Source organism: Helicoverpa armigera, chromosome 16 (genome assembly GCF_030705265.1).
Source record: "Helicoverpa armigera isolate CAAS_96S chromosome 16, ASM3070526v1, whole genome shotgun sequence".
NCBI classification, from domain to species: domain Eukaryota; kingdom Metazoa; phylum Arthropoda; class Insecta; order Lepidoptera; family Noctuidae; genus Helicoverpa; species Helicoverpa armigera.
The window spans coordinates 4,753,728-4,780,387 of NC_087135.1; the positions used below are offsets into that span (position 1 = coordinate 4,753,728).

The 26,660-nt window shown below is 34.4% G+C and overlaps 1 protein-coding gene across 1 annotated transcript; it reads left to right on the forward strand.

Moving 5' to 3' along the window:
- Positions 1-6,036: 6,036 nt before the first annotated feature.
- LOC110384509 (organic solute transporter alpha-like protein) lies at positions 6,037-26,632 on the forward strand. The gene is made up of 7 exons (XM_064038444.1): positions 6,037-6,547; positions 12,541-12,689; positions 18,127-18,275; positions 21,431-21,517; positions 24,590-24,686; positions 25,353-25,599; positions 25,962-26,632. Exons 1-7 carry the CDS (start codon positions 6,391-6,393, stop codon positions 26,177-26,179), a joined length of 1,104 nt encoding a protein of 367 aa, XP_063894514.1. The 5' UTR covers positions 6,037-6,390; the 3' UTR covers positions 26,180-26,632.
- Positions 26,633-26,660: the final 28 nt, after the last annotated feature.

Here is a 26,660-nt window from a genome sequence, read left to right on the forward strand (position 1 = left end):
AGTTGTCATCATTTGGACCATAGACAGATCAGTTTTTATTTATGCCAAGTCAAGGTTTTTGGACTTACATTCACTGTATGCTACTCGCCACTAGATGGCAGTATCAGCTTTTAGAACAATACCATAGCCAATCCAGTAGATTAACAAACAAATATTGCGAATTATAATGATAGCAGATAACGTTGAATGAATAATAAATACAGATGTTATTGTAAACATCAAAGATGAGTACTATTGTTGTCCTATATTTTCAACAATATTGTATTTGTCAATATTAGCATTTATTAATGAGCTTTAGTATTTTGCCAAAACAAGGTAATACCTATAATGTGAATGCACCTACTTTCCTACATGAAATTGAGGTGACCTTAATTAAATGAGGAAGACTGGCAGGAACCAAATTTACCACGTGGTGGGAGATCAATAAGCTTGTGGTTTGCAAGGGATCCGTTTCTGGCAAATTAAGGAAAGGTTGAAATAAAGCGAAATATCTAATATAATCATCAAATATTTAATAGACGAAAAATAGATCTAACACTGAAAGTTTCCGTAGATAGCTATTTTAAATATTTTGTACAGCTAAATTAAGAAATTAATTCAAAAAAATCATTTTTTTGAAATTTATTCCTTGTATTACATAATACTTATCTAAATCACAAGATCGACCATAAATTAAACTACCTAAAAATCACAAAATGCACTAAAACATGCACACATGTAATATTATGATGATTTTTATACCATATTTGGTACAATTGTTATTACACTGTCGAAGTAAAATATTAGCTAGATAGGAATTTTTACATAACTAAATTGTCTAGGTTGCACTTTGACCATCTCAGTTAGAAGTCAGTACTTTCTGAAATCGCAGTGCGACAAAAATGTTTTTTTCCACATGCGAGGAAGTAACTGTACTTATTACAATGTAAACATGTACTGTTATCTCTACAATCACTTTTGAAAGTTTTTATAACACTAGAATGACCTAAATGAATCAGTGTACCAAATATTTCGCTTCTGGACAATTCTTTTCAGCGAAATATCTGATGTAATGTTGATGAGACATGACGTTATAAGAAATTCTCATAACAAATAGATATTAAAACTAATAAAGCAGTTCTCTTAAGTGTAGAAACATGAATTAGGTATAAAGACAACGGACATTTGCTATCGAAAATTTAAATAATTATATAAACAATAGTTAAAGCTCTTGAATTATACTTCACATTAGCTAATTTAATTAGATGGAAATGTCTTAACGCGACATTCAGTCACAAAGTTTTAATTATTATAGAAATAAGTACTTTAGAACGCATTACAATACTAAAGGCTAGTTACGTCATTCAGTACTTTGATCATGATCAGTTAAGGTCACTATAAAACGAAGAATAAATATTATGATTGTAGAGTACGCGCGGCCATTTTGGTTCGTTCTCGTGACTCGTGTCGTGCGGGACACGTCATTGGTGGCTATCTCTTTCTTACACGCTCTCCGCATATAGCACCATTGTAACCCGACACGTTTCTTACACACAAACGATTTCACAACACGTTCGACACTTTCACAGCTAAAATGTTTTGTTTATAAATTATGAATCTACAGAAATTTCATGACACGGTTGTTTCTTTTCTTGTAATCTCCGAACAGCCTCGGCGACAAGGGCACGCTGCTCCAGCAACCTTTCCACAAGATCGACTGGTTCTTGTTTTCTGATGTAGTACGGTGCAGCACGGGCTCGAGCCTGCAGGTGAAGCTTTTGTTTCAGGCCAAGGGTGAGCTCTTCAATAGCAGGTAGTCTACTCGAGGTTAATGGACGACTTTGCTCTTCAGAAGAATGGCGGTTGTCATATCTAGACTTCTCTTTCAACATAGTGAAGGATAGTACGGTTAGAAATTGAAGACTGATTAAGTAAGGGACTAGAGATCTCACCGGTACGGTGGGCGGCGAGTTACAACGTTTGCGAATGCCGAATGAATGAGCGAGTGAGCCAGTTCGACCCCAGCGTAGGAAAGACAGGCCACCGCGGGGGTGAAGGAGAGGAGGAGGGATGACGTAGTCTGATGCGCAGTCGTGCCGGGCTGTATACAAACAATACGATGGACGTAAATAAACACAAGACAGACTCGATATGCCTGTACAGTGAACGGTGTTATCTCTGTGTTAGTGGTTTAGCTAGTCGTCCGACTTGCTGAATCATGAAAGATTTTAATAAACGAGCCCACAGGTAGTCGACGGTACTTTTTTAAACATCAGTCTGTTTATAATTTGTATGATAAATATGTTCGCAAGTATGAGTAATGAAACGCTGTGATAAAAGTTACTTACAGTTAACCTTACAAATGAGTAATCAGTAACTAGTATGTTACTGACTAATCAGTCAATATTATTAAAATTAAAAGGATTTCCTGTTTATTAAACAGAATATATGAAGAAGATAGGTATTTGTTTTGTTTTGATGGCACCTAGATAAGAAGACTGATCGCTCAATTAGATAATTCTTATAAAAACAGTGGAATAGGTAGTAGGTACTACATCAAAAATGTTCCTACGTCGCTTGAACATGCGTTGGCGAATTGATATTAAATATATTATTTATCAGTTACTAATAATAACGTTAAAATTTAATCAGCCAACCCATGTGTAGTAGGCAATGTTTATTTGTATCTCGGCACTATCTACGTGTCTCGTGTGTTTGGGTGAAACAAAACTAAAAACGGGCAATGGCCTCGGCTTTTTCCAGACTACAATCACGTACTTACGTACTGCCTACAACGATTTTATTATAGGTATGACTGTTTAAAAACAGTCTTCATTATTAATAGCAAATTTTAACCTAACAAAATTTGGAGGTATTCAGTTAGTACTGTTTATTTTCATCTTCTGAATAAGGACGCAAGTTTATTTGTGACCCATGGAAGTAATTACCAAAGTAACATTAAACGTCTGCCTCACAAAGTCATTGACTCCTAAATAGTGCGACCGTTGCTTTCTGTAACCACGTTTTTATAACATTGCTTGATGTCATTATAAAAATATTGGCTTACTTGCTTTAAAATCATGAAACATATTTTGTTTATTATGAAAAACAGCAGGATAATATTACAGGTTTTCCTTGATTATGTTTATAACTGTAATAAATACGAGGAAATACGTATTTGTAAATAGTAAAGTAAAAATAAACACGCTTAAAAATGTTCAACATTGGGATATATAGTGACATTGTGTGCCACGTTAATAATTCCTAATTCTTATAGCACAATCCGACGCAAATAAGAAGCAGGCATAATAAAAAATAAGCAAAACAGTATACCGAATCACCTAGTCTTATGTAAATTTATTGGACGACGACAGCCACTAGTTTAACCTTGGAATAAAGATAACGTACTAATGCGTTTAATTTAATTTTGCTTACATACAACGGGATACATGTGGGATAATTTTATCCCAAACCATTTATTACAAAAACATATCAGTCTTTATAGATTTGTATTTGGTTATTACTGTAATTTGCGGTTCATAATAAGATAAAATATTATCATTTAAACAATTTTTATACACATTTATTACAACATTAGTATCTAGTGTGTGTTTGTTATCTTGATAAATTCTAGTCACAATAAGATAACTATAAGAAGTTTTAAATTAGTATTTTCAAGGAAAGAAGATTTTATTTTTGAAAAGAAAGAGAAAATGTGAGATGTAAGTGAGGACTTGAAACTCACATTAGCTTCCTCTTTTGCGGAGAGGTTAGTTAATTGTATGTAGGTAATCACAATTATTATTACGAAGTTATCTATTTATGATCAAAAAACATTACTATATCTAAAGAAAAAAGTAAAAAAAAAATATGTGCATTTTAAATAACATAAGAACTATATAAATTACCCGTATTATAATAGTTAACCTAAACTTTTATGATTTAAAATGATTCTATGTAAGCAAATACATAATTCGTAACTATCAACATTTCGAAATAAACATGTCTAATCGGCAAGGTATGTCCTCGTTTTGTTTTTGATTACATAAGTATATAATATAAACACGTTCAAAACAGTAACCTACATCTTTACGTAAGTACCTATTTAATTCTGAAGTCAGTATAAAATCAATTGAACAGGCTTCATTTGTATTTGCAAAAGTGCTGAATAATCATTATTCATCATAGGTGTACAAAATAGTTGTACCTGTTATTTTAATTTTATACGTTTGCTTTTACATAAAACGTATGTTTGTATTCGTTTTTTTAAACAACCGGTTGTCAAACATGTGCGAAAACTTGTCTTTCTTCTCTCAGTCTATTTAAAATAACATTCTTGTTTATATTTTTCAGTTCACATTTTAAACGAGGAGATATGTTTTAATTTGTTTAATAATAGTTGTTGTTAAAATACCACAGACAAAAAATACAGTTTTATCGAATCTAGCGCCATCTAGTGACTAGTAGCTGAAGTAAATCATAACTCAGTTGGCGCTGCGACCGACTGACGAAATAAATGAATCTATGGAAGGCACTTACTAATCTCGGAAACTGAGTCAAACAAAGTGCAGAATTTGAACTACGGAATTATTAAAAAAAATACTTATAGGTGTTTTTGTTTATGCGAAGATCATTCTTATGAGTCATTATCGAGATTTGTGTACTTAGGTCACTTTCTTACATTATTGCTTTTAAATGAAGTCTCTTAGCTCGATGAGTCTAGATAGTTAGTCTAGCCCAGAAGACAGTTAAAGCGACAAGACGATATAATCCATACGTAAGTATTTCACATAGGTATATGTTTGAGGAGATTGTTTATTCGTTTTTTTTTAATGCTCAATTTACAGAATTAGTTTTCGATCAATGAATTATAATACATGGATTTCTTCATTAAATGATACACATAGAGGAAGTTTAGACGCTACTTTTTATCATAGTAACTACTTACCTACCTACTTATTTTCACACTACTTACGTTGTGGATAGGGTTCCTTACATGAAAAGTGTCCGGGTTTTTCCCGGACACTTCTTGAAATCCCGCCCGGACGGCCCCCGGACGGCCTCCAAACGAGGACAAATCCGGGGAAACCCGGATGGATGGCAGCCCTAGTTGTGGATAAAGTATTCACTTAGGTATATGTAGGTACGCCTGACGATAAATGCAGAGCAAACGAACAAACGCACAACGTTGCAAGCTATATAAACAGTCAATTTGATGTAAAGGAACTTTTTAAAGTTGTTACCTATTTAATAAAAAATGCGAGAAGTTACTAAGATGCGTGGAGAGGGCATTTAGATATAGGTACCTATAGTCTCAGAAAATTATATAAAATTATATTATATACTATAGGTTAAGACGGCCCTGTAGGTAACTATTATGGTACTATAAGAATTTAAAATTAGGCAGCCGCCTGATTTTGCCGCCCCCTGAATTTGCCGCCCGGGGCAGGGGCCCCGGCTTGCCCCCCCCTAGATCCGGGGCTGAGTATCGCAAAATTATATTGTATAATCTGATTTATTATGTAAATATAAATAAATCGGATTATTTTTTTTGGTTATTCCATTGTTTTCAACAGGATGTCTTTAAAATATATTTATTCGGTATAATACCAATAATGTTAGCAATCTTTGCTTTAAGCGGACCATGAAGTTAGTCCGTTGTATGTAACCCAGTGATTTTTAATGTTACTGTGCTATTACCTCATCGGAAAGTAGTGAGGTGCTATGTCGATAGTTATGCTGTCGATAGCAAATAGGAGAAATGTACCTTCGTAGGAGTTCTGAAGTCTTGTGAAGTGCAGTTAGTAAATTATTGATTTTATAATAAATAATCGTGTATGTATGTGTTACCTTTACTAGTTCCCTAAGGACGCAGCCACACCGCGGGTGGAAGCCAGTATAAAACAGGTACAACAATTAAATACAAATATTTGGGTTCCCTGTAGAATATACGCACAGGTGACTTATCTTATCGAAAGTTTGGGTATGTTATCAGTTATCACTATTTACTTTCATTCAATAAACCGATAAATAGGAAACTTGACTGTGTTCGTCCAATATTTACTGGTGACGTGATAGAAAATTTTTATATTCGAAGAAAATAGGAGTTTCGAACGTCACTAGCAAACGCGTTGCGCAGACAAGTCACTAAAATGTCGAAAGAAAGTGAACGCAATATGCGGCGACAGCAGCAAGCTGCCAGTTCGGCTCTGGCAGTATGCTCAGATGCCTTTGCCTTGACGCCCGCATAAAACGTGGGACGCGGATGGCGCGCGAACTTTAATTTTCCACCAGTGAAATACCGTAACTAAATCTAAACAATAATGTTCCTGACTGAAAGTGAGGCTAAATATTAAAAATAAACAAAGTTTAAGTTTTATTTGTAAACGAGATTTAAGTGACTTGGATAAAATGAATTTGTCAGGCGAAGCTAGTAGTGGGCCGCGCATTCTCACAGCTCGTCACATAAGTGCAGACAAATCTTTACCAGAATCGAACAATGCAATTAATACAACGCTTTTGTGCCATAGCTATAGCCAGCATCCCGACTTTGCGTCCTACTTCTCAGGTAATTTAACAATCATTAATTGTAATTAAACCGACTTAAGATAACGTAGACTTTTTAAAGTTTTTTTTCTCAGTAAAATTCAATAGCCCCCCTCATGCTTACAGACATGTTGAAATGTAAAAATAAATAATTCTATCCCTTTTATTTTAAGCTAATTAGAAATAAACATAAATGAGAATCTTACAAGTTTGTTTGATTCATGTATAGTAGTAGTAGTATAGACGTAAGTATTTTTCGATCTTAGTATTAAATATATCTAAAAAATATTGAATAGTTACTTACCTAACTTAGTAAGTATCTATATTATGTTCCTACACCAATTACATATATAAAATAAACCATATCCTGCATTTATACCTTGTTAGTAAAATAGTTAGGTACCTATTTGTTAAAATTATATTTCAATTATTATGCCATGTAAAAATATTCTTAATTGTTTTTAAGAGGTACAGGGTCAAATAATTATTAAAATCTTATTTTCCTGTTTTATTAAATTATTTTAAATTTTAAATGTATCTCATTAAAGGACTGATAAAAACAATATCCTTGAAGATATGATGAAACAAAAGAAAGGATATTTTCTCCACGAAATATATTTATTAATATTGATTAAATTCTAACCTGAAAGAAAAAGCGTAAAGTAGATAAATAAAAAATCAGTTAATATTAATATCCTGGAATAGCTAAAATATATGTACTGTAGCGCGTGGCGCGCTAGTGACCGGGGATCTTCAGGTTATTTCAATTAAAAGATTGGAAAAAACTTTAACTTAGCGTTTATTGACTGACTCGGGGGTGAAGTGACATCCTTCATTATCAAAACTTATTCTATATCTATTTATATCATTGTCCGGCCAGTTATTAAAAATATAATAAATAAAACCTACTTCTAATCTACTTCAGTACTACATCTCTACAGTACCTACCTACCCGTACCTACTGTATATTGGTAGGTACATCCTCAGATCAAAGAAATACATCCAAAACTTTCAATGATTCATTATTCTGAACATAGTTACCATCATCCGATATCTGTTAGGAATCAATATTAGTTTGGTTATCCTTATCAGCTTATCTCAGCAAAACAACTAGGTATATAAGGTAAAATCAACATAATGAAGGTTTACAGGACTTCATTAAAGTAGGTTACTTACTTAAGTAAGTAGTCCTATGTGAATTCAAAACTCATCCGTACAAAAGAGTTTTAAGAGGAACGCCTGAATTCGGATCAATGAAACCGTTTATAAATGAAGTTATTTACACATAGGTACTTAAATACGAACTATATTTATAAACTTGCAATTACCTACCTTCTAATACTTACTAAAATTACAGCATCACCACGTTGAATGGCTAAGCATATCCTATGTTCGGAGAACAGTCAGTATTAAAGTTATTTTGCTTGCTGAGTTAAAAATGATAAAGGATATAACATCTCAGCATTTTCAGAGATCGAGTGAATCAAAAACTGAATGTACGGTCAGCAACAAAAGTCCAATTACACAAACAAAATGAACACTCAAATCTCCCATAAGCTCTTTGCCACAAGTACCATTGCAGCATTGTCACAAGTAACCTGGTCATTAGATATTTACAAAATAACATAGGTTTTCCAATTTTTAAGTTTTTATTCTGTTAATAGTCTTTCGTTACTGACAATACCTATTAAAATAATTATAAAATAAAAAAATGGCAGTGGTCGTACTTCCTGACTTGCAAAGGGTTGACTTAAGTTCAAGGGAATTCAAGCTTGACATTTACGAGATGTATAGTCCCGAGTTTAATGTTTCACTGCAAAACTTGCTCAACAAGATGCTTTCGAGAACATGCAAGAGTCAGCAGACTTATCATTATCCACGTCTATTTAAGTACAAAGAGTTAATTAATCGACTGTGATCGAAAAAAAATATTGTTCATCGATTATTTTAACTCCGAAAGAACATCATAAAGAGATTAATTAAGAACATCATAAAGGAACTAAATACCAATAATAGCGGATACAGCTAAAGCTTCACGACATAATATTACAATAATAAATAATATTTCTAAACATTATAATAGCATAATAAATCTAGAACACGAACGACATTGCGTGTTGTACCTAGTGCAATATAAATTACGGTTGCAATATATAGGTACGCAGATAATGATACTCTATTAAAAATAAGCTGCAAAGGTACTTGACTCATGCAATGTACGCTGCTTTTAGAATGGCGTAAAGTTGCCGGTGCAAAACCCGAACGTGATTAAGCTCTGTTAGTGACTGGCATTACAATCAAAGGCTGCATAGTGCAGGCTTTGTAATGAACGCATACATAATAAAACGCATTCGAGTTCTTCGGTTGCAAAGTCCTTTACAAATTCCAGCCAATAGTCAGTATCACAGTAAGCCCTAACACTCACTCCTCCGAGTTTTCCAATTTTTGCAAAATTAATTAACACATTTTAAAGCTCTCAAATTATACTTGGGGATTAACAAATAAAAACTTAAGAATAGAGGCTAGATACTGGTGGCTTTTTATTTAAATTAACACACACCATTATCATCACATTATTCAGATTTAATTTTGGTTAAAATAATAAGCTATTACCAAGTAATGGTGATAGAAATTATAAATAAAGTCTTTAAAAGAGTCCATCGCTTGCTTAGAATAGCTACACGAGTAACATGAGGTCTTCTTTTTCCTTTTCACTAGTCACAACACGTAGGTACTTATAACAGGCGTAATAACTTTCCATTCAAGTGATGATGGCGGAAATTAATCTCATGGCTATTGCTTCCTGAAGTGCTGCACTATTTACTATCTAGCAACATCATTATGCCATAACTTTTCTACAGAATATACGGCACTATGTGTGTAATTTTATGGTCTGTTTGGGGCGCAATTCCACGTTACACACAAACACATTAGGCATATTAAATTATCGGTACCACAATGATCATGTCTCTATTATGGTTACAATGCTATGGTTTCACCTGAGGATTCTATTTATATGAAATCTGGATAAAAAAGGTGTTCTATAAGGTCTTCCTCAGGCAAAGCGATTTCCATACAATTGTGTTATAATTTTGTTTTATCCTTAAAGAAAACAGACGAAATCATGTTTGCGTTTTATAACTTTGGTATAAATTATCTAGTTTTGTTTGATAATTCCAGTAGTTTATGGGCTAGATGTGAAAGGTGCGTAGAATGTGTTGCCTAAGCCATGGCATGGCTACATATATGAAAACTTGCATAAGATGCATGCACTTACTTACTTGTAATATTGCGTGCCTCTGATTTCTCATGCATACGTAAAAGATCTAAGATAGTTTCAAAGCGTCGCCGTCGAGTCAAAATTAGTGACTACTATGAGATCAGAAAAACTATGTCCTACAAACAAAAAGACAACGAATGCAATTAAGAATGTTATCATCGCGTGTTCCTTTTAATTACTTGTCTACAATAACTCACATCTTATTTTTATTCATAAATAGAACACGCATATCTAATTATTGCTTCAACCTCAGTTATGAATTAAGATTCTTCTCGTTAATTACGTGCCACTGTCATAGTTATTTCCTTCATAGATCCACGTGCCTTGCCCAATTAGACCAATTGTGGTGTTAATTGAGACATGACCAATGCCGAATTAAAAGCAGCACGCACACCCAGTCGAAACATCCCATGTTTCGAGATATTGGAATGAATCTATTGATGGCTTTTAAACAGTAAAAAAGCGATACTTCTTCTTCTTTTGAATAATCCAATTTCCAAGGATCTCTTTAGAAGATTAGTTCAGTCAGCAGTAAAACCACTTTTGGCAGACCGTAAAACATAATGAAACTTTGTATGAGAATTAATTGGGAATATTTTTTTATCAAAAATTATTAAGTATTTACCATACATGAGGGAGTTACCCTAACTCACAAGTTAGCACGTGAAGCAATGAATGAAAATTAATTACAGCTATTATGAACTACATATGAACATGGCGATAGTATAATAATCAAAATGAAATATGGAAGATTAATTCGTTGAAACAATTGGATAACCTAATTGTGTCTCCTCCCAGGGGTATAGTTTCGTGTGATATTCCTAAACTTGTGTTATTGCTACTAACATTTACTGACGCTACCGTATCATATAGATATGACTTTAGAAAATTGGTTATATTCCCCTTATAGACAGAATTCTACCTGAAGCTACAATTTTTGGTTAGATTTTTCTGTAGCAAGCTAGTATGATAGATTTCATAAATCAATTTGTATGGAAATTCCAAATGAATCGCAATGTTCTGTCGTAAATTATTACTCAACTGTACAACATATATTCGTGTTAAATGAAATGAAAGTAAGTAGGCATTACGCATTACGTATTGTGGATTATACGCCTTCAACCCGTTCATGCGTAAACCTAATTTTACGTTTTTTAGTCTTTCTGTAGTTGCATGACACATTGACCTTTGTTTTTGGGCACGCCCCATGATAAATATTATTTTTGTTAATGATACGGTTGTTTACATGAAATTCAGGGGAGTGAACATGGTGTGATCAAATTAATTGTGAATTGTAAGCACCATTTTTACGCCAAATAAATAGATCAAAATTTCCACATGTGCATTGCTCAAAGGGTTAATAAACTTTGAATTTTGGAAACAGGTCTCCGTTAACCTACATTTTAGTTCAAAATAAATTAAGAAAAGTGTGATAGCAATTACTTACGTTATTTTCTTATCTAAAGTCCCCAAATGTACGTAAGAAAGTACACCTAAGACATGCTGAACGTGCACTGCTAAGCGAAAAATTTACTTAGGTACTTAAGTGGTTTTGCATATTAATAAGTATCTAAAGTAAATAGTCGAATAGATTGTTTATTGAATTATGGAAATTTATTGAAGTAAGGCAACTGCTATAAGAAATTCCTTTCGTTTTAGCTAATTATTTTGTCTGTTATCTAAATGGAAATTATTTATTCTCGAATTATGAAAAGGAATCTAAATACTCGGGTTTGAAATAAAGTACCTAATTTATCACTGTATGTACCTAAGTAGCTTGGCTTAACATTCTATGCTATGAAATGAAGACTATTATTTGCTAAACATAGAGTAAATAAAATGGAAATTTTGGAACATGTTTATCTATTTGCGTCTATTGTGCTCGAATTTGTAATTAAGTATTTAAATAACATTCTATTACTGGCGATTAATTAACTTAGGTACCTAACTGTAATGTTATGTGTTTAAAGTAACATATTTTTAGTTGGTCACATTACGTTAAGGCAGTTTTCAGAAAGAAGTAAGAACTGAAAACTCATGGGCATGGGTGTTGGGCAAATACTGTTTTGAATATTTTCAATACTAGTTCTTATTAAAAGATTTTGCTACGTTGTTAATTTTTTGTATCTATATACCAAGAATTGAAAAATATATCTCACGACTACCACTAGTCAATTTAACACGGTATTGCTTTATGCTCTTGTGGAAGATTTTTTCCTTTTTTAGCCCATTACAGACTCTGCACTGGAACAAGTCTGGTTATAAATAGGTTTTGAAACCGCAGTCACGTTTTCTGAGCCTATATTTGTTAAGCTTAAGGCGACGGATGGGTATCATATGAAATAATTCTTTGATAGAACTTACGTTGTTTGTATAGTCTTTATGAAAATATATGTCTACGTTTTATTTGATGTGCCAGTTTCATTTGGCAAGATCTTTATTTGGTTGACGTAAATGAATCGGTTTAAATAATACGCAGATTATTGATCAAAATTATGTTGTTTTGTTAGATATACTTAGGTGTAATTAATATAAAATATTGCTGGCTAGCTGTAAAATATTTTTTACTCAGTGTCAATCATCAAAGGTACTAGGAATAGGGCAAGGTAAAGACGAAATAAATTATGAATAAATGCTCCTAACACCTGTTGTATTGTATAAAAGACCTTTTCAAAGAAGAAAAAATATATAATGTTGAATGAATAGTAATATATATATCCTATTGTTTTTTCCAGCTCTCCACGGATACGCCTGGGTACTCTGGGCCTGCAGTCTAGTGGTGCTTCTCGCAATATGCGCTCTCTACGTAATCACTCTGCGGTCGGCGCTCAGGCACTGGCGCGACAAAATCTCACACGTAGCCGTCTTATTAAGTATTTATCCTGTAAGTACTCATTTCTTGTTCATTGACCTACTAGAAATAGATATTCACACCTCGTCTCATAGCTTAGCTTTATCAAGGTGTATGTAGATGCAACCGTCATTCCCGCAGTCTTACTTGGAAACCTTTATATTCTTGTGAATAAAAAGTGCCTGCTAGTTTTTGTTACAAAATTAGAATTTATTATTACGCATATTTGTATTTATCGCCTTGTATAAATGGCGACCGGCCTGTATGTACTCACCGGAAAAAATCGGTGGCAGCATAACATTTTTTTGTTTAGCCTTGAAGGGCATGGATGCAGGAATTATTTCGAGTAACACGTTCATTCTGCAAGAATGGCTTCTAGCCAGTATGTAAGAAGGTGCATATTCCCCTTTTGGTATGATCGAGATTGGTAATAGAGGTCGTGGGGAGTCTTATAGGGTTGCCAAAGGGGGAGGTTTTTAGCTAACGATCTAACCTTGTGCGTCTGCTGCCTTTGGAGCATAGTAAAACTATGACTTCTCGTGAACGCCGACCATTAGCTTCCAAACATCTTTGGCTCGTGATTCATATTTCTTATTCGACATTCTATTAGTCAAAGGTCTTACAAGACGTGGTTGCGAGTTAACTTAATTTCAGCAAGTCATCGATACCAATTTTCGAAGTAATTTAAAAACGGCAGGTTTTTCGACGAGTAATTATTATTGTAATGTGTTGGGTTATGTCTGGTCAACTGTGACAGTGGAACTTTTTTTATTTGCAGTCACAATATCATTCCCAGAAGTTGCCGAATTTCCAGCTCTATGTCAATGTGAATAATGGCTAGGTTATGGTACCTATTATTGGTAAACCATTTTCGGTTATTCTGGCTGAATCGTGTTATTAATATAAATATGAGGTTAATGTGAACACGAGTTTGCACAAGGCATTCATAAAAATTGAAAGCTTTTTGTCCTTGTGTTACAAATGCAAATTTTTAAAACACTTTTACTTATTTAGTATTCACAAATTATTCTGCATTCAAATTGCCTCATGGAGAGTCGATATTTCAAAAAATATTTTTGGCTTTAGTAAAATAAATTAGAAATATAATACACCTATTCAAAGAAAGGAACTATGTAACTATGTAGCTTATTTCAGAAAAGTATTGATAACAAAATGTCTAGTTATCTTATGTCTACTAAAATTTCCAAGTCAGGAAGAGTTTTACAATTTTACTACCACTACGGGAGTGTTACTGATACGGAAAATGAGTAATAAGCGATAGTACGCACCTTCATTAAGGCTACTCTTAATGAAGAAGTTAAGTGGGTTGACTTACCTCTACCACTCTCGTTAATTAGGAAACTATGGGTTAATTATAATTGAGGGCTTTCATGACCGAACCCTAAGTAAACTGTCCTTCGATCGACTTGGCAAACATATCAATTTATTTACCATTAGACGAAGTCGGTGTAGAAGGTAGTACCTATAGAATTTGAAAGGAAATTGATCTTTTGTTTTGTTAGCTACGCATTTTTTTACTTTGTAATATTTCATATGTTAGAAATTTTTAAATCTTGTATATTACATACAATTTCTAAGAAACGTGTGTAATAATGTTAGCTTTAAAATAACTTGACTTCAGATTTTAAAAACTAACGTTACGTTACGTTACGAGAACTTTGGGTAAACATAATTTATCGATATTCTGCTGTGCCTAGAACAAATAATAGGTGTTAGGGAAAAACAAGGTCTATCCTCCTTCAACAAAATGATTGAATAAATCAGTCTCTACGTAAATATCCTTTGATTTACCTACTTATACAACCTTGCTATAACAATAAATATTGTGTACTTGACCGTTAAAATGTTATACTTGAACTTAATTCAATTTTACTCAGTTTTATTTAACAGTTTAAGTAAATATGTAGGTACTTATGAACAAATGTAATTTCATAAAATTCTGTAAAAAACATTTATTTTTTCCAGTTATTAAAACAGTTGCGTCTTTGCGTGGGAATGGGAACTCTTGCAAGACAAAACCGTTATATTTCCAAAAGGTTTTTTATATCTTGCTTTTCAGTGACTTGGTCCAAAATGAGCCTATGCTCGTTTCACACTTCATACCCTTAACGGCTGACATTACTTTTCCTTTCTCAACATTTCCACCTTCAGAGCCGATCAGTGGAAGTAATTGCAACGTATCAGAACCCTTGGCAAAAAAAGATACTAGTACAAATAGGTAAGTAGGTAAATGACGGAGCTACGTGCAAACAAATATAGAAAAAACCCCACACGAATATTGGAATTGTCCTTCTTTCAAAAGGCACTAAAATATAACTGCCTACAGTTCCTGTTTTAAACAATGAACACCATTATTTGTTTAACTCTCTGTAAAATGATAAAGTTATGAGTAAACAGGATTTATTTTACAAGGAAGAAGTACTTAATTACTATATTAAAACTTCATAAACACGTACCTAGGTAGTCATGTTCATAATAATAAATAACGCGATCTAATTAGCGATGTACCAACAAGTTTCATGGGACTTGTTATACGAGTATTATGGGAATAGATTTCTGATATATTGTGCCATATATCATGAAATCATTCCCATAATAGTCGTATAACAAGTCCCTTGAAATATAAATAGAAATTAATTAATACTATTGTGCATATATAATAGTAATTTCCTTATTCATATAATGGAAGTGTGGTTGTAATGTCTGACTGAATTGAATTAATGGTTGATAATTGTGGTTATCCATTTTATATCAAAACAATTAATATTAGGGATAGAAATATGTAGGTATATCTAATGAGTCTAATATAAAGACTTTCCCGCGGTTTTACACGCGTCCCGGGGGAACTGCTTTCTGTGCCCAGATAAAATACTTATAATCTATGTTACACGTTATTAGTGTAGGAAAGCTTCCCAGAAGTGAGAAAATTTTTCAAATCAGTTCAGCAGAAGAGCCTTTAGGGTACAAACAAACTAACAAAAAAAGTTTCCTTGTCATTATTTTATTATTAGTAAGTATAAGTATAGATAGATAAGTTTAAAATACTGTTAATCGATCCTTGTGGCAAGTAGGGTACGATTTGTTCGCGCGGCCCGTGGGTCATTATTGCGTAAAGTGGCTGTTGTTTTGCAATGCTCAAGCGACGAATACCGCTCTCTGATGACCGCCACAGACGAAACACTAACTTTCTTAGAAACGATTTTATTATATCTGACTCAGCTCATAATAGAAGGAAGAAATAACCTATACTTTTGGGTCAAAATCAAAATCTCTGTAGGTACTCGCATTTCAATAATTAAGTAAGCGTGTTTACCTAAAGCATTTAAAAAACTTGAAAGTCCTTGTCAATGATTCAGAATAAATGGAGTTGGTACGGAACTGCATCATTTTTTAATTATTTCTTTCAACAACAAAGATGTCGGCACTTAATAAGCGATATCAGTTAACTCTTGAGAAAAACAAAACAGTAATAATCTTAAAACTGCATGCTATTACGTTTTTATTTATAAAATAAATAGGGTTGTTGAATTTTTAATAAACTGAAGCGTTTAGATAATAGCATATAAATAGTTAATTCACACGAAAACAAAGGAATAGAAGAACTATTATGCAACTAAGTTTTTGTACATACCTAAACCTTTAATATTCATTACTTTAAACTTTAAATTACTTTTAAAATAGCATGACCAACTGATCATGGGAGTAGCAGTAAGTGAATAACGTCAGATATGAAAAAGATAATGCATAGTCAATGATAAATTATTGTGGAAGGCAGGCATGCTAAGACGCAAAGGTATCGCAATTGTCTAAGCCGCAAAAGAGGTTTAGCGTGTTGGCTTCGGCCCCACATTCACCTTCCAAAAAACTGGGACTCTATCGTTCAGTGGTGGAGACATACGAATTTCGGTTTTAAACTTGACTTCAATTAACAAAATTAATGCTTGTTTCATGAACATCCCAATAATAACAAGATTGCACAATCACTTGTAAAGAAAAGATAATATTTGTCAATTTACATAACAACAGTGACCCCGGAAAAATAACACAGATAGGGGATTCAAATACTCCTCCTGCTGTATAGGTATTCCGTATTGCTATGACGTATATACTGTGATAAAAATAGAAACTTTTCGGCTGTCGTATTGAAGTAGATTTGGAGTAGATAATAGCATACATTTAACCAGTTGAATAACTCACTGATAAGAAAGTGACAAATGGTTGACGCACGCAAGCAAGGAAATTACACCCTGACTTGATTATAGGACATTGTAAACCACCTCAGTAGGAGTAACTGTCAGTGCCCTGTAAAACTGTTTGTCAGACTTTCTATCTCCACACTTCCTGTAACGACTAGCAAAGGCAAAAAATAAATTAAATGACAGCCAGGACCCACCAATTAAGCGTGCCTATTGAACACTGAACTCTTTATGATATAGATAGTTGCTTAACCTTATGATCGATCAACACTTGAGGTTGTCACTTCGCCACGGTTTCGTTACGTAACATAAATAATGTCGTATTTCTGTTTACAAACAAGTCAAATAAAAGTAAGCACCTAATGTTTAAGTTAAAGGGGTGTTGTAGTGCCATCCTATCGTTACAGTATTTTCCATCAATTTGACATCAATGTTCAAATTCACTCGCTTGTTAAAAGTTTATTGGATATTGAAACCTTAATTGCTTGACAATCACTGTGGTTATGAATTAATGATTTGCGATGCTTTGTCACTTGTACTTGACCGATTTTTAATACTTTAGCAGTTTGCCGTGAGCTGTGGGAAAGACTTGCATAAAGTAATTGTAATTAAGAATACATTCAATTGTTGATGTTAATGGAGATTTAAGAAGAAAAAAATAAATAAAAGCTGTATTTAATTTAAAAGAAATTAAATTCAATAATTGTGAATGTATTTAGGGAAATTGGAAATTAAAAAAATTGGCATTGAATAAGTTACATCTATACTTCCTCCAGCAACCCACTTAATGAATATTATTGTGGTTGCTTTTTATTATAATAAAATAACATGTTTAATTTAATTGTTTCATAAATAATTAATTACTTAAACTTTGATGTTGAGGTTTCAGTTAGGTATACGAGTGATTCATGTAAGTTCTCACACTGTTGACGTAGTTTGGCATTTTATGTTATGTAGAAAATTCTGTTTTTTTTTTTTAAGTATAAATGTATGTACTAAGCTTTGACTAAACTGTTCATGAAAACCGGATGCCAAAAAGAACGTTATTTACGTATGGAGGTAAACTATCGTGGAAATTTAATTTTGATACCAACAAGATGATAAATTACTTGATAACGAATTATGTAATGAAAATTGCTGCAATATTTACGTAAGATTCACGTACCTAATTAAGTTTTTCTTCCCAAATTAATTTCTTACGTATGACTCGTCGTTTGTTTTAATTCTATCTATTTTTTTTTAACTTTTTCCAGATCGTGGCAGCGACATCGTTCGTCACACTAATAGTGCCGAGATCCAGGGTACCGACGGAGGCTATTGCACAAGAGACCGTCATGATAGCTTTGTACCAGTTATTCTGCTTAATCGTAGCCGAATGCGGTGGCATCGAACAGTTTGTCAGGTTCGTATTCAATTCCAGTTTCTAAAATAACCCTGAAAGCGATTTCGCAGCTCGGAGCCTGGAAGTTGGTGATGGATTCACCTGTGCATCGGAGATCACGTTAATGTTGATCCTGCGCCTGATCTCTCTTCGGTCGTGTCGGATTGCCGTCCCATCGGGCTATGAGAGTGAAGGAATAGAGAGTGCACCTGTGTCTGCGCAAATACTTGTGCACTAAATGTCCTGCGAAGCTGGCTAATTTCTTTAGTGAGAACAGCTGTTGACGTGGCCAACAATCGGCTAGGACGTCATTATTATTCAATCAATCAATCAATACAAAATCAACTTTTGTGTGTTGTTTTTTTTTGCACCAAATAAGGAAGCAATTTAATATCTTTAACAATAATAGCTCTGGCATTTGGAAATAGGTTTTGCTATTTCGAGTGCGTGGTTAATAATTTTAATTAAGTAAATTGTTATTTTATAAAAACTACTCGTATGGTATGAAATCGAAGTCGTTGTAGGCAGATCTGTAATTTAATATTTTTTTATTTGCACTGTGATGTCATTTACTTTGACATACTATTTTTAAATATTTAATTGAATAAAGAGCCTATTTTGGCCACCACCATCTTCAGTGTGACGCCGGAATATTGGCTATCAAAATAAATTGTCCAATCGCAAACATAAATGTAGGTATGGATAGCTAGATTAAATTGGTTAATAATTGGTGTCTATTTATAGAAAATATTCGATGAGTTATAAAATTTATTAAGCACTGGCATTTGCAGTTAAGGAGCCAATTATTGTATTCTATCTTTGGAAAACTAGTTTTCGTTCATATTAGAACCTAATTAGTGTACACTTATGATGGGCCTTACCTTAGAACAAAACTTAAACTGAATCTAGGAATAAACTTGCTAACAGAAGAAATTAATTCAATCCTTCTAAGCTTAACGGTGTCATTTATGCGTTTAGTGATGCTGGCATTCGATTTCTCTCGCCTATCTGTTACGATTTACGCAAGCAGATAACTAAAACGCTAAAACCATGTAAAAACTATAGCTGCTATATTATACTATAGGCGTTCGTTTATCTCGCGCTATTTCAATTTGCATTGATAACGAATAGGAAGCTTATGTAATTGTTTAATTGGTATAGTAAATAAAGCTTAGTAGATAAGAATTGCGCCGCAGTACACCGAAGAGATTAGTTATGTTACCTATTGCAAAGTTCTTAGGTAACATGAACTCTTGCATGTAGAGGCGTCCGCCACTTTATCCACGAAGGTTCGTGTTGAAAGAGGTGAAATTACTGAGTAACCACTCTTGAAGTAAGAGCATACTGCAGACTAAAAAGTAGGCCGACAGTTGACCCGACGTTTATAATTTTCTTTTAAATGAGTATCTTGATTCCTATCAAAGTTTTCATTCGGGGTAAAGTGCGTACTACCATTCATCTGCATACTGTTTTTATGAGTCCAAACGAACTATCGGCAGACTAAAAGTTTGCAGTGTGTGGGTCTCAAGAGGATGTGGTTACAAGTTAATGTTTACAGAATCTTTACGCAACATCCATGGGAAGATAAATATATTTTTTGTTTAAATACGTAGGTACCTACGCAGTTTTTTACTGTTTAGCCAGATTTGCTATGAAAACAAAGTACCTACAGCTTTTAACACATAGGTACGGCTAGTTATGTTATTTATGCACTGTGAATGTGAAAATTAAAACACCACTTGTAACACGCGCAGTTATTGATTTGCATAGCGCATGTTAAAGCGGGTTATGGTTATCGAATAATTATAAGCTGGGTGCATAAAATACGCGTTAATAGCTATTTGATATACATCAACAATCATTCTATTTCGGTTGCTGATAACCGAACTGACAATGACATTGTAGTTGACCAACAATGTACGTGTCATTTTAGGAAATATGCGGAAAATAACAACTTTTTTATAAACATTGATCCACAACTTCACGCTACAATGATTTTCTGGGTCGGTGCAAACAAACGTCTCAAATGCACTGACAAGTATTGAAGTTGTTTATAGATATTTATATGGATTATGTCACGATTTTATTATGAGTAATAAATCTACAATGATCAATATCGTTGTGATTGTTATAAAATAAATAATAGGTAGGTAGTTAAGTGTAGGAACTAATACAATGTATAACTATAGGCTACAAATTGGTATATTACCTTATTAACTAACATTACCTATATTGGGTTTGTCCCGCGATGGAAAGTACAGGCAAAAATGAGTTTACTACGAATCAGGGTGGCCTTCGCCAAAAGCGCAACAACAAACTTTCATGAGTCAGCATATCGTAATAAGTAATTTTAAGCACATTGTATTTGTGTAAAAATTACGCTTATGACTTGTTCTTGCGTCATGTCATGTACCTATGTGCTGGAGAGAAAAAAATATGGATTTAATTACAATATAATGGATTTAATTTTCAGGAATTTTGATGTTATATTTCCTACTTATTGTTATACTGATACCTATCATAAATATGGAACTTTCCGGTAACCGTTAAAGGTTCCACGATTATTTACCTATTTAATTGTATGTTATATTTAAATCCGGAAAGTTACCAAGTTTAAGCTCTATTATAGGTTTTATCCGCATGGGGCAGGCAGTATCGTCGTTGTAGAAATAACTAGCAATTCTCCGCGGTTCTAGCTTACTGCTTCCCGCCCCTGGATAAAATGTAAGTCTTCATCTATTTTCAGGCTAAACATATTTATGTGCCTCATTAGTAGGTACTACTCAATAGCCTATCGTACTCGTCTACTACTTGTTTGTTAAGTCGTCCTCCCATGTTTGTTATCGGTGTACAATAAAGAATATTCTATCTAACTACTACAACTAGTCTAGTGATCTGGCGCAGGACCGACATTAACGTGCCCTAGGCTCCGATGCACGGGCGAATCGCGCTTCTCTCCGGTCGTGTCGGATTGCCGTCCCATCGGGCTATGAGAGTTAAGGAATAGTGAGTGCACCTGTGTCTGCGCAATTGCTTGTGCATAATATGTCCTGCGCAGCTGGCTGACCTCTTTATATGAGAACAGCCGCAGTGGTCGAAATCTGCCATGGACGCCGTTATTAGTCAAGTAACTTGACAGAAAAATTCTAAAGATTACCTACTATGTTTATTTACAGAAGCGGAGGTGGAGCCGACCTAGAGACGAGGGTATTGCCATGCTGTTGCTGGCCGTGTTGCGTTATACCAAGGCCGAAGTTATGCAAGTTAGTTGTACTACTCATCATTATAATACTAATTTGTCCTATAGTCACTTCCAGGTTTTGCAATACTTAACAAGGTTGAGAATTCGTCTTCTTTATGTTGAAGAAAAAAAAACTTGGTTTCGCACCCCACAAGGCATATTGTCAGTAATGATAATGAACTTTAGTTGCAGTTGCTGAAACAAATATCTTATAATATTCTCTGTTTATTCTATTGATTTATTATTGAAATTCTTATTGATATTCTTGGTACCTTAAGAGTCTCAATAAAATAATAATAGGTATATGATACTTAATACGATTCGTATTACGTACCTTTATAATTGATCTTAGTTAGGTCATAAATTGAGCAGTTATTATGACTAGATACTGCGTGATAGAATATTAATCAATTATTCATGTTTTTTTATTGAAAACACGACAATCGTTATGTAGGTAATTAAAGCTGTTTACAATAAATCTAGATGTTCTATGTAGGTAGGGCTGCCATCCGTCCGGGTTTCCCCGGATTTGTCCTCGTTTGGAGGCCGTCCGGGGGACGTCCGGTCGGGGTTTCAAGAAGTGTCCGGGGAAAACCCGGACATTTTTCACGGGGCCGTCTTAACCTATGGTGCAGGGTATGCGAATAACCCGGGCGCCGCGGGCTCAGAGGCGCCGCAGAGCGCCCACGCCAACGCCATACAGGACTAGGGCCAGCAGATTTAAGAGGACGATCACTCGATTTGAGAGGTTAAGAAGTCAAACAGGCTTTTCAATAACAATCGTTAAATCCACCAACCAAGCCAATTCCTAGCCTGCCTCGCCTTCAACAACTACTAACTATAGGTACATGAGATTGCTTGCTTTGTATGGAAGTTTAACCTTGTAAAATTACAAATATTTGCTGAAAGCATTTGCTGCAGAAGTTGAAGTGTCCCAAAACTCAAAAATTTTCGCGCTCGCTTCGCTCGCGGCTTCTTTTCTTGACACGATTTTTTTTTCCTTTAGCTAATTTAATATCCCAATATTCTAAACATTTTGCGCTCGCTTCGCTTGCGGCTTCTTCACTTTGCGGGTTTTTTTTATTATACAAATTTAGGTGCTTTAGTGACCCAAAACTCAAAAGTTTTCGCACTCGCTACGCTCGCGGTAACTTCACTTTACAGTTGTTTGTGTTTTACAAAAAAAAATTGTCTAACCTATCAACAAGGTAGCGCCGTTTTAAAGTCCTATTACTAAAAAGAAGGCAACTCCTAGTTTAAATATGAGCTTTCTTATTTATGACCTTCGAAATACATTAAGTCACAATCTTTCAATACTAGGTACTACATGAGCTAGAGACTTTTCATGTAAGGAAGCACCTCATTTAAGGGTAATATTAAAAATTAGGTCCTGTTTTGTTTAAAAAAAATCGGACTCGTCCGGGGAAAAAATGCGATTTACGCCAAATGTCCGGGTTTTTTAAATGTTTTTCCGGGTTTGGCGAAATTCGAAATGGCAGCCCTATGCGTACCTACTACTACTTTAAGAAATAAAATGTAAACTATTAATAATTTGTAATTTGAACGAATATTTAAACACTACCAAAATAACTAATAGGTACCAACCTATTTTATAAAATAACAACAAAAGAAAGTTAAAAATAAATTATTTAAAACCTAAAAGTCGCGCAATAAGGTTGAACACTCTGAACGCCTATTCGCATCAATCGCACCAAGAGCCAAATATTGTATGAAACTCGCGCAGCCACCGCGCCGCGAGCCGCGTCGAGCGCGGCGACAGATGCACAAAAATGATCCTTATAGCGTGATTCAGTATTCACGCGCGATGGCTTATCCGTTTTTCGTGAATAACTTTGGTGTTTCTTCACCGATTTACATGAATCTTTTTTCAATGAATAGGTAATACTATTAACTATTTTTAATTCGTGTGAGTGAGAGTGTTATAAACGTAATAGTAGACAAATATAATCAGAAAACTCCGAACTGCTAAGCTACCGAGAGAGTTTTACGTGTTATTGTGAGTCAACCATAAAAGATAGATATATACTGTCATGGGACATTTTTTACATAATTTTATGAAGAACATTTCCGTCATACATGGTTTCTGTGTAGCTGTAACCATTAGGGTTGCACACGCGACGGAATCTTAAAAAATGGAGTAACTTCTCCCGTTTTCCCAACATTTACCTTCACTGCTCTGCTCCTATTGATCGTAGCGTGATGCAAAGTATCCTATAACCTGCCCAGGAGTATGAAGAATCATTGTACCAAGTTTCATTGAAATCCGTCGAGTAGTTTTTGTTTCCATAACGAACATACAGACTGACAGACAGACAGACAGAAAGACAAAAAATTTTCTGATTGCATTTTTGGCATCAGTATCGATCACTAATCACCCCCTAATAGTTATTTTGGAAATATATTCAATGTACAGAATTGACCTCTCTACAGATTTATTATAAGTATAGATTTGCGTATAACTTCAAATGTCATTTACTAAGCCGATAAATGAATGACCAAGTACTAAACGGAAAATGTGTCATTGTAATTGCTAAATAATTGGCCATTTTTGGAACATATGTATTGGGGTCACTGACCCTAATTACTTTTTAGGAAGCTACAATTATTATCCGCACTTTTATTATCTACAATGAATGAGAAATGTAGATAGAGAGGTAGGTACTTTTCCAAGTTAACAACTTGAAAAGGCCAATAAAAAGCAATTAAGTTATTTACAAAGCGCACTTAGGTTATCTATTTCGAGTAGATATGTTGAATTGTAGTCTATTAATTTATAAAAGTGCTAACAAGGACATTTCTTATATTTCTTAGTAAGTTATGGGAGTGGCTAAGTATTTAATTGCTTAAGAAATTATGGTAGAAAGCTGTTAGTTTATCTATTAAGTACCTACTAAGGAATTCCCAGCACATTTAAAACTTTCTCTGCACGCGAGTGCAATGCGATATGTTTTGATCTTTATACCTTTACCTTTATACCTACGTAAATATTTTTTTTGAGATTTTTCCATTTCCGAGGTGAAAAGAAAACAGTTTTCCCACGAGTTTGCTTTTAATATTGTGTTCCTTTTTGCAGGAAAAGTCTCACGTGGTTGCGGTATTTAATTCTTCAGGTGCCAATAGTTCAAGGAGTTATTTACTTCATCATCATTATTATTTGGGCAGAAGATTTCGTAAGTAAACTATCAATATTTAACAACAAATGTACAATTATGAACCTATTCTACAATAAAATTTTCAGGACTTACGTCATCCTCATCCTCATCCTCCGAGCCTTTTCCCAATCATGTTGGGGTCGGCTTCCAGTCTAACCGGATTCAGCTGAGTACCAGTGCTTTACAAGAAGCGACTGCCTATCTGACCTCCTCAACCCAGTTACCCGGGCAACCCGATACCCCTTGGTTAGACTGGTGTCAGACTTACTGGCTTCTGACTACCCGTAACGACTGCCAAGGATGTTCAATGACAGCCGGGACCTACAGTTTAACGTGCCATCCGAAACACACAAAAGAATCAAATATGTGGCGAAAACATTCGTAAGATAATTTGTTGGGCCAGAGACATTCATTTGAAAGACCCTTAGGAGGGCAAAGACATTGGTGTCAAAACCTTATATTATTATGCATCCTCTTAAGTTGAATATAGTGTACACTGCCACTATTTGGCATTATGGGCTAGCAAATCTCCCAGCTTTGTCTATCAGTAGACGTTTTTGTCTGTGATGATGACGACTAAAACATATAACAAACTAACAAAATATATATAAGTTTTTCCACCAGCAACAGTTCCTCCTGCGAAGTTTTTCTCACGTCTTACATTCTATTTATCTTTAATTCCAGATGCTATACCACCGTAACTTCGGTTACTTCCAACCCTTCGTAGCTGCTTCGATCCTGTCAGGCATGTGGGGTGTAGTGATGACCGTGAGGGCGGCGGCCGGCGTGGGTCACATGGCGCGGCCGCGGTTCTTCCTCGTACAACTCGTGCTCATCATTGTGAAGCTGCAGTGTGGACTCGCCAAGTCCCTGCCTGATATCGCCAACCTTCCCTGTGTGCTGAATTTGCACCCCGCTGTTTATGTTTATAGTGAGTTTTGATTGTAATGTAAAATGTACAAAATGGTTGGTTTATAGTTTGGGTGTAAATGAGGAAGTGGCTTAAAATCGGGGCTACGGACTCTAGGGAACAGAAAATTTGAAAATAAAATGAAATGCAGAATACGTTCTTGTAAAATAGATTTCTACCGATCTTAAGCCTGTATGAGAAACCCGAATGGTCATATTCTGACATCGTTCTTTTGTCAGATTTTTTGTATGTAGAAAATCACAAAGAAGTCCTTAGAAGACTTTATATTGAATCTTCAATTAATTTCTTTCTACTCTCTTCATTGCAGGACTAAAATGACCTACAGGTGGCAATGATATTAAAAGATTTATCTTTTGTTTCAGTGATACATAACATCATAATGATGTTAGAGATGCTATTGCTATCATTGTGGGCATATCGCGTCTACAGTTCGCCTCCAGGGAAGGACTTGGAGAAAGTGCAGAGAAACAGGGTCGTCGTCGCAGTATTAGAGGATAGCATTCGCTCTGCTGAAATAAAGAGCGTCAAAGACGGCATAGATAACAAATCCTTCAACAATAATGTTGTAGTTGATGATTGAGTATCCTCTCTTAATATAAGTTGATGTGTAAATGGTGTATTTTAAAGTATAATTGATGTACACGCATATCAAGAGACAGAAATTGATAAAGATGAAGTTTTCTTGAAAATGAAACTAGATGTTGCACGATATTTAGATTAGTTAGGTGTCGTGTCTGTGTTTTAGACAAACACGCTTTTTTGTAATTGTGATCTGTTTTCTCAGTATCGTAGGATCTAGGAAATAATGTACCTGATTGGGCTTGTGAAAACTGTCTATTATGCATCTTTTATATTTTGATGTCTATCTAGTACCCAAGATACGGAAAGTTAGTGTTAACTTCGGAGTGTTCGTAATCTCAATTTCTGGAATTTATTATGCTACTTTTGTATCCTCAATCAAGCCCATAGGTGTATAAAATTAATGTGATATTTAACACACTCGAATTAGTTTTAAATATACATTTATTATCGATTTGTGTTTTTTTTTTTTTAATTTTACA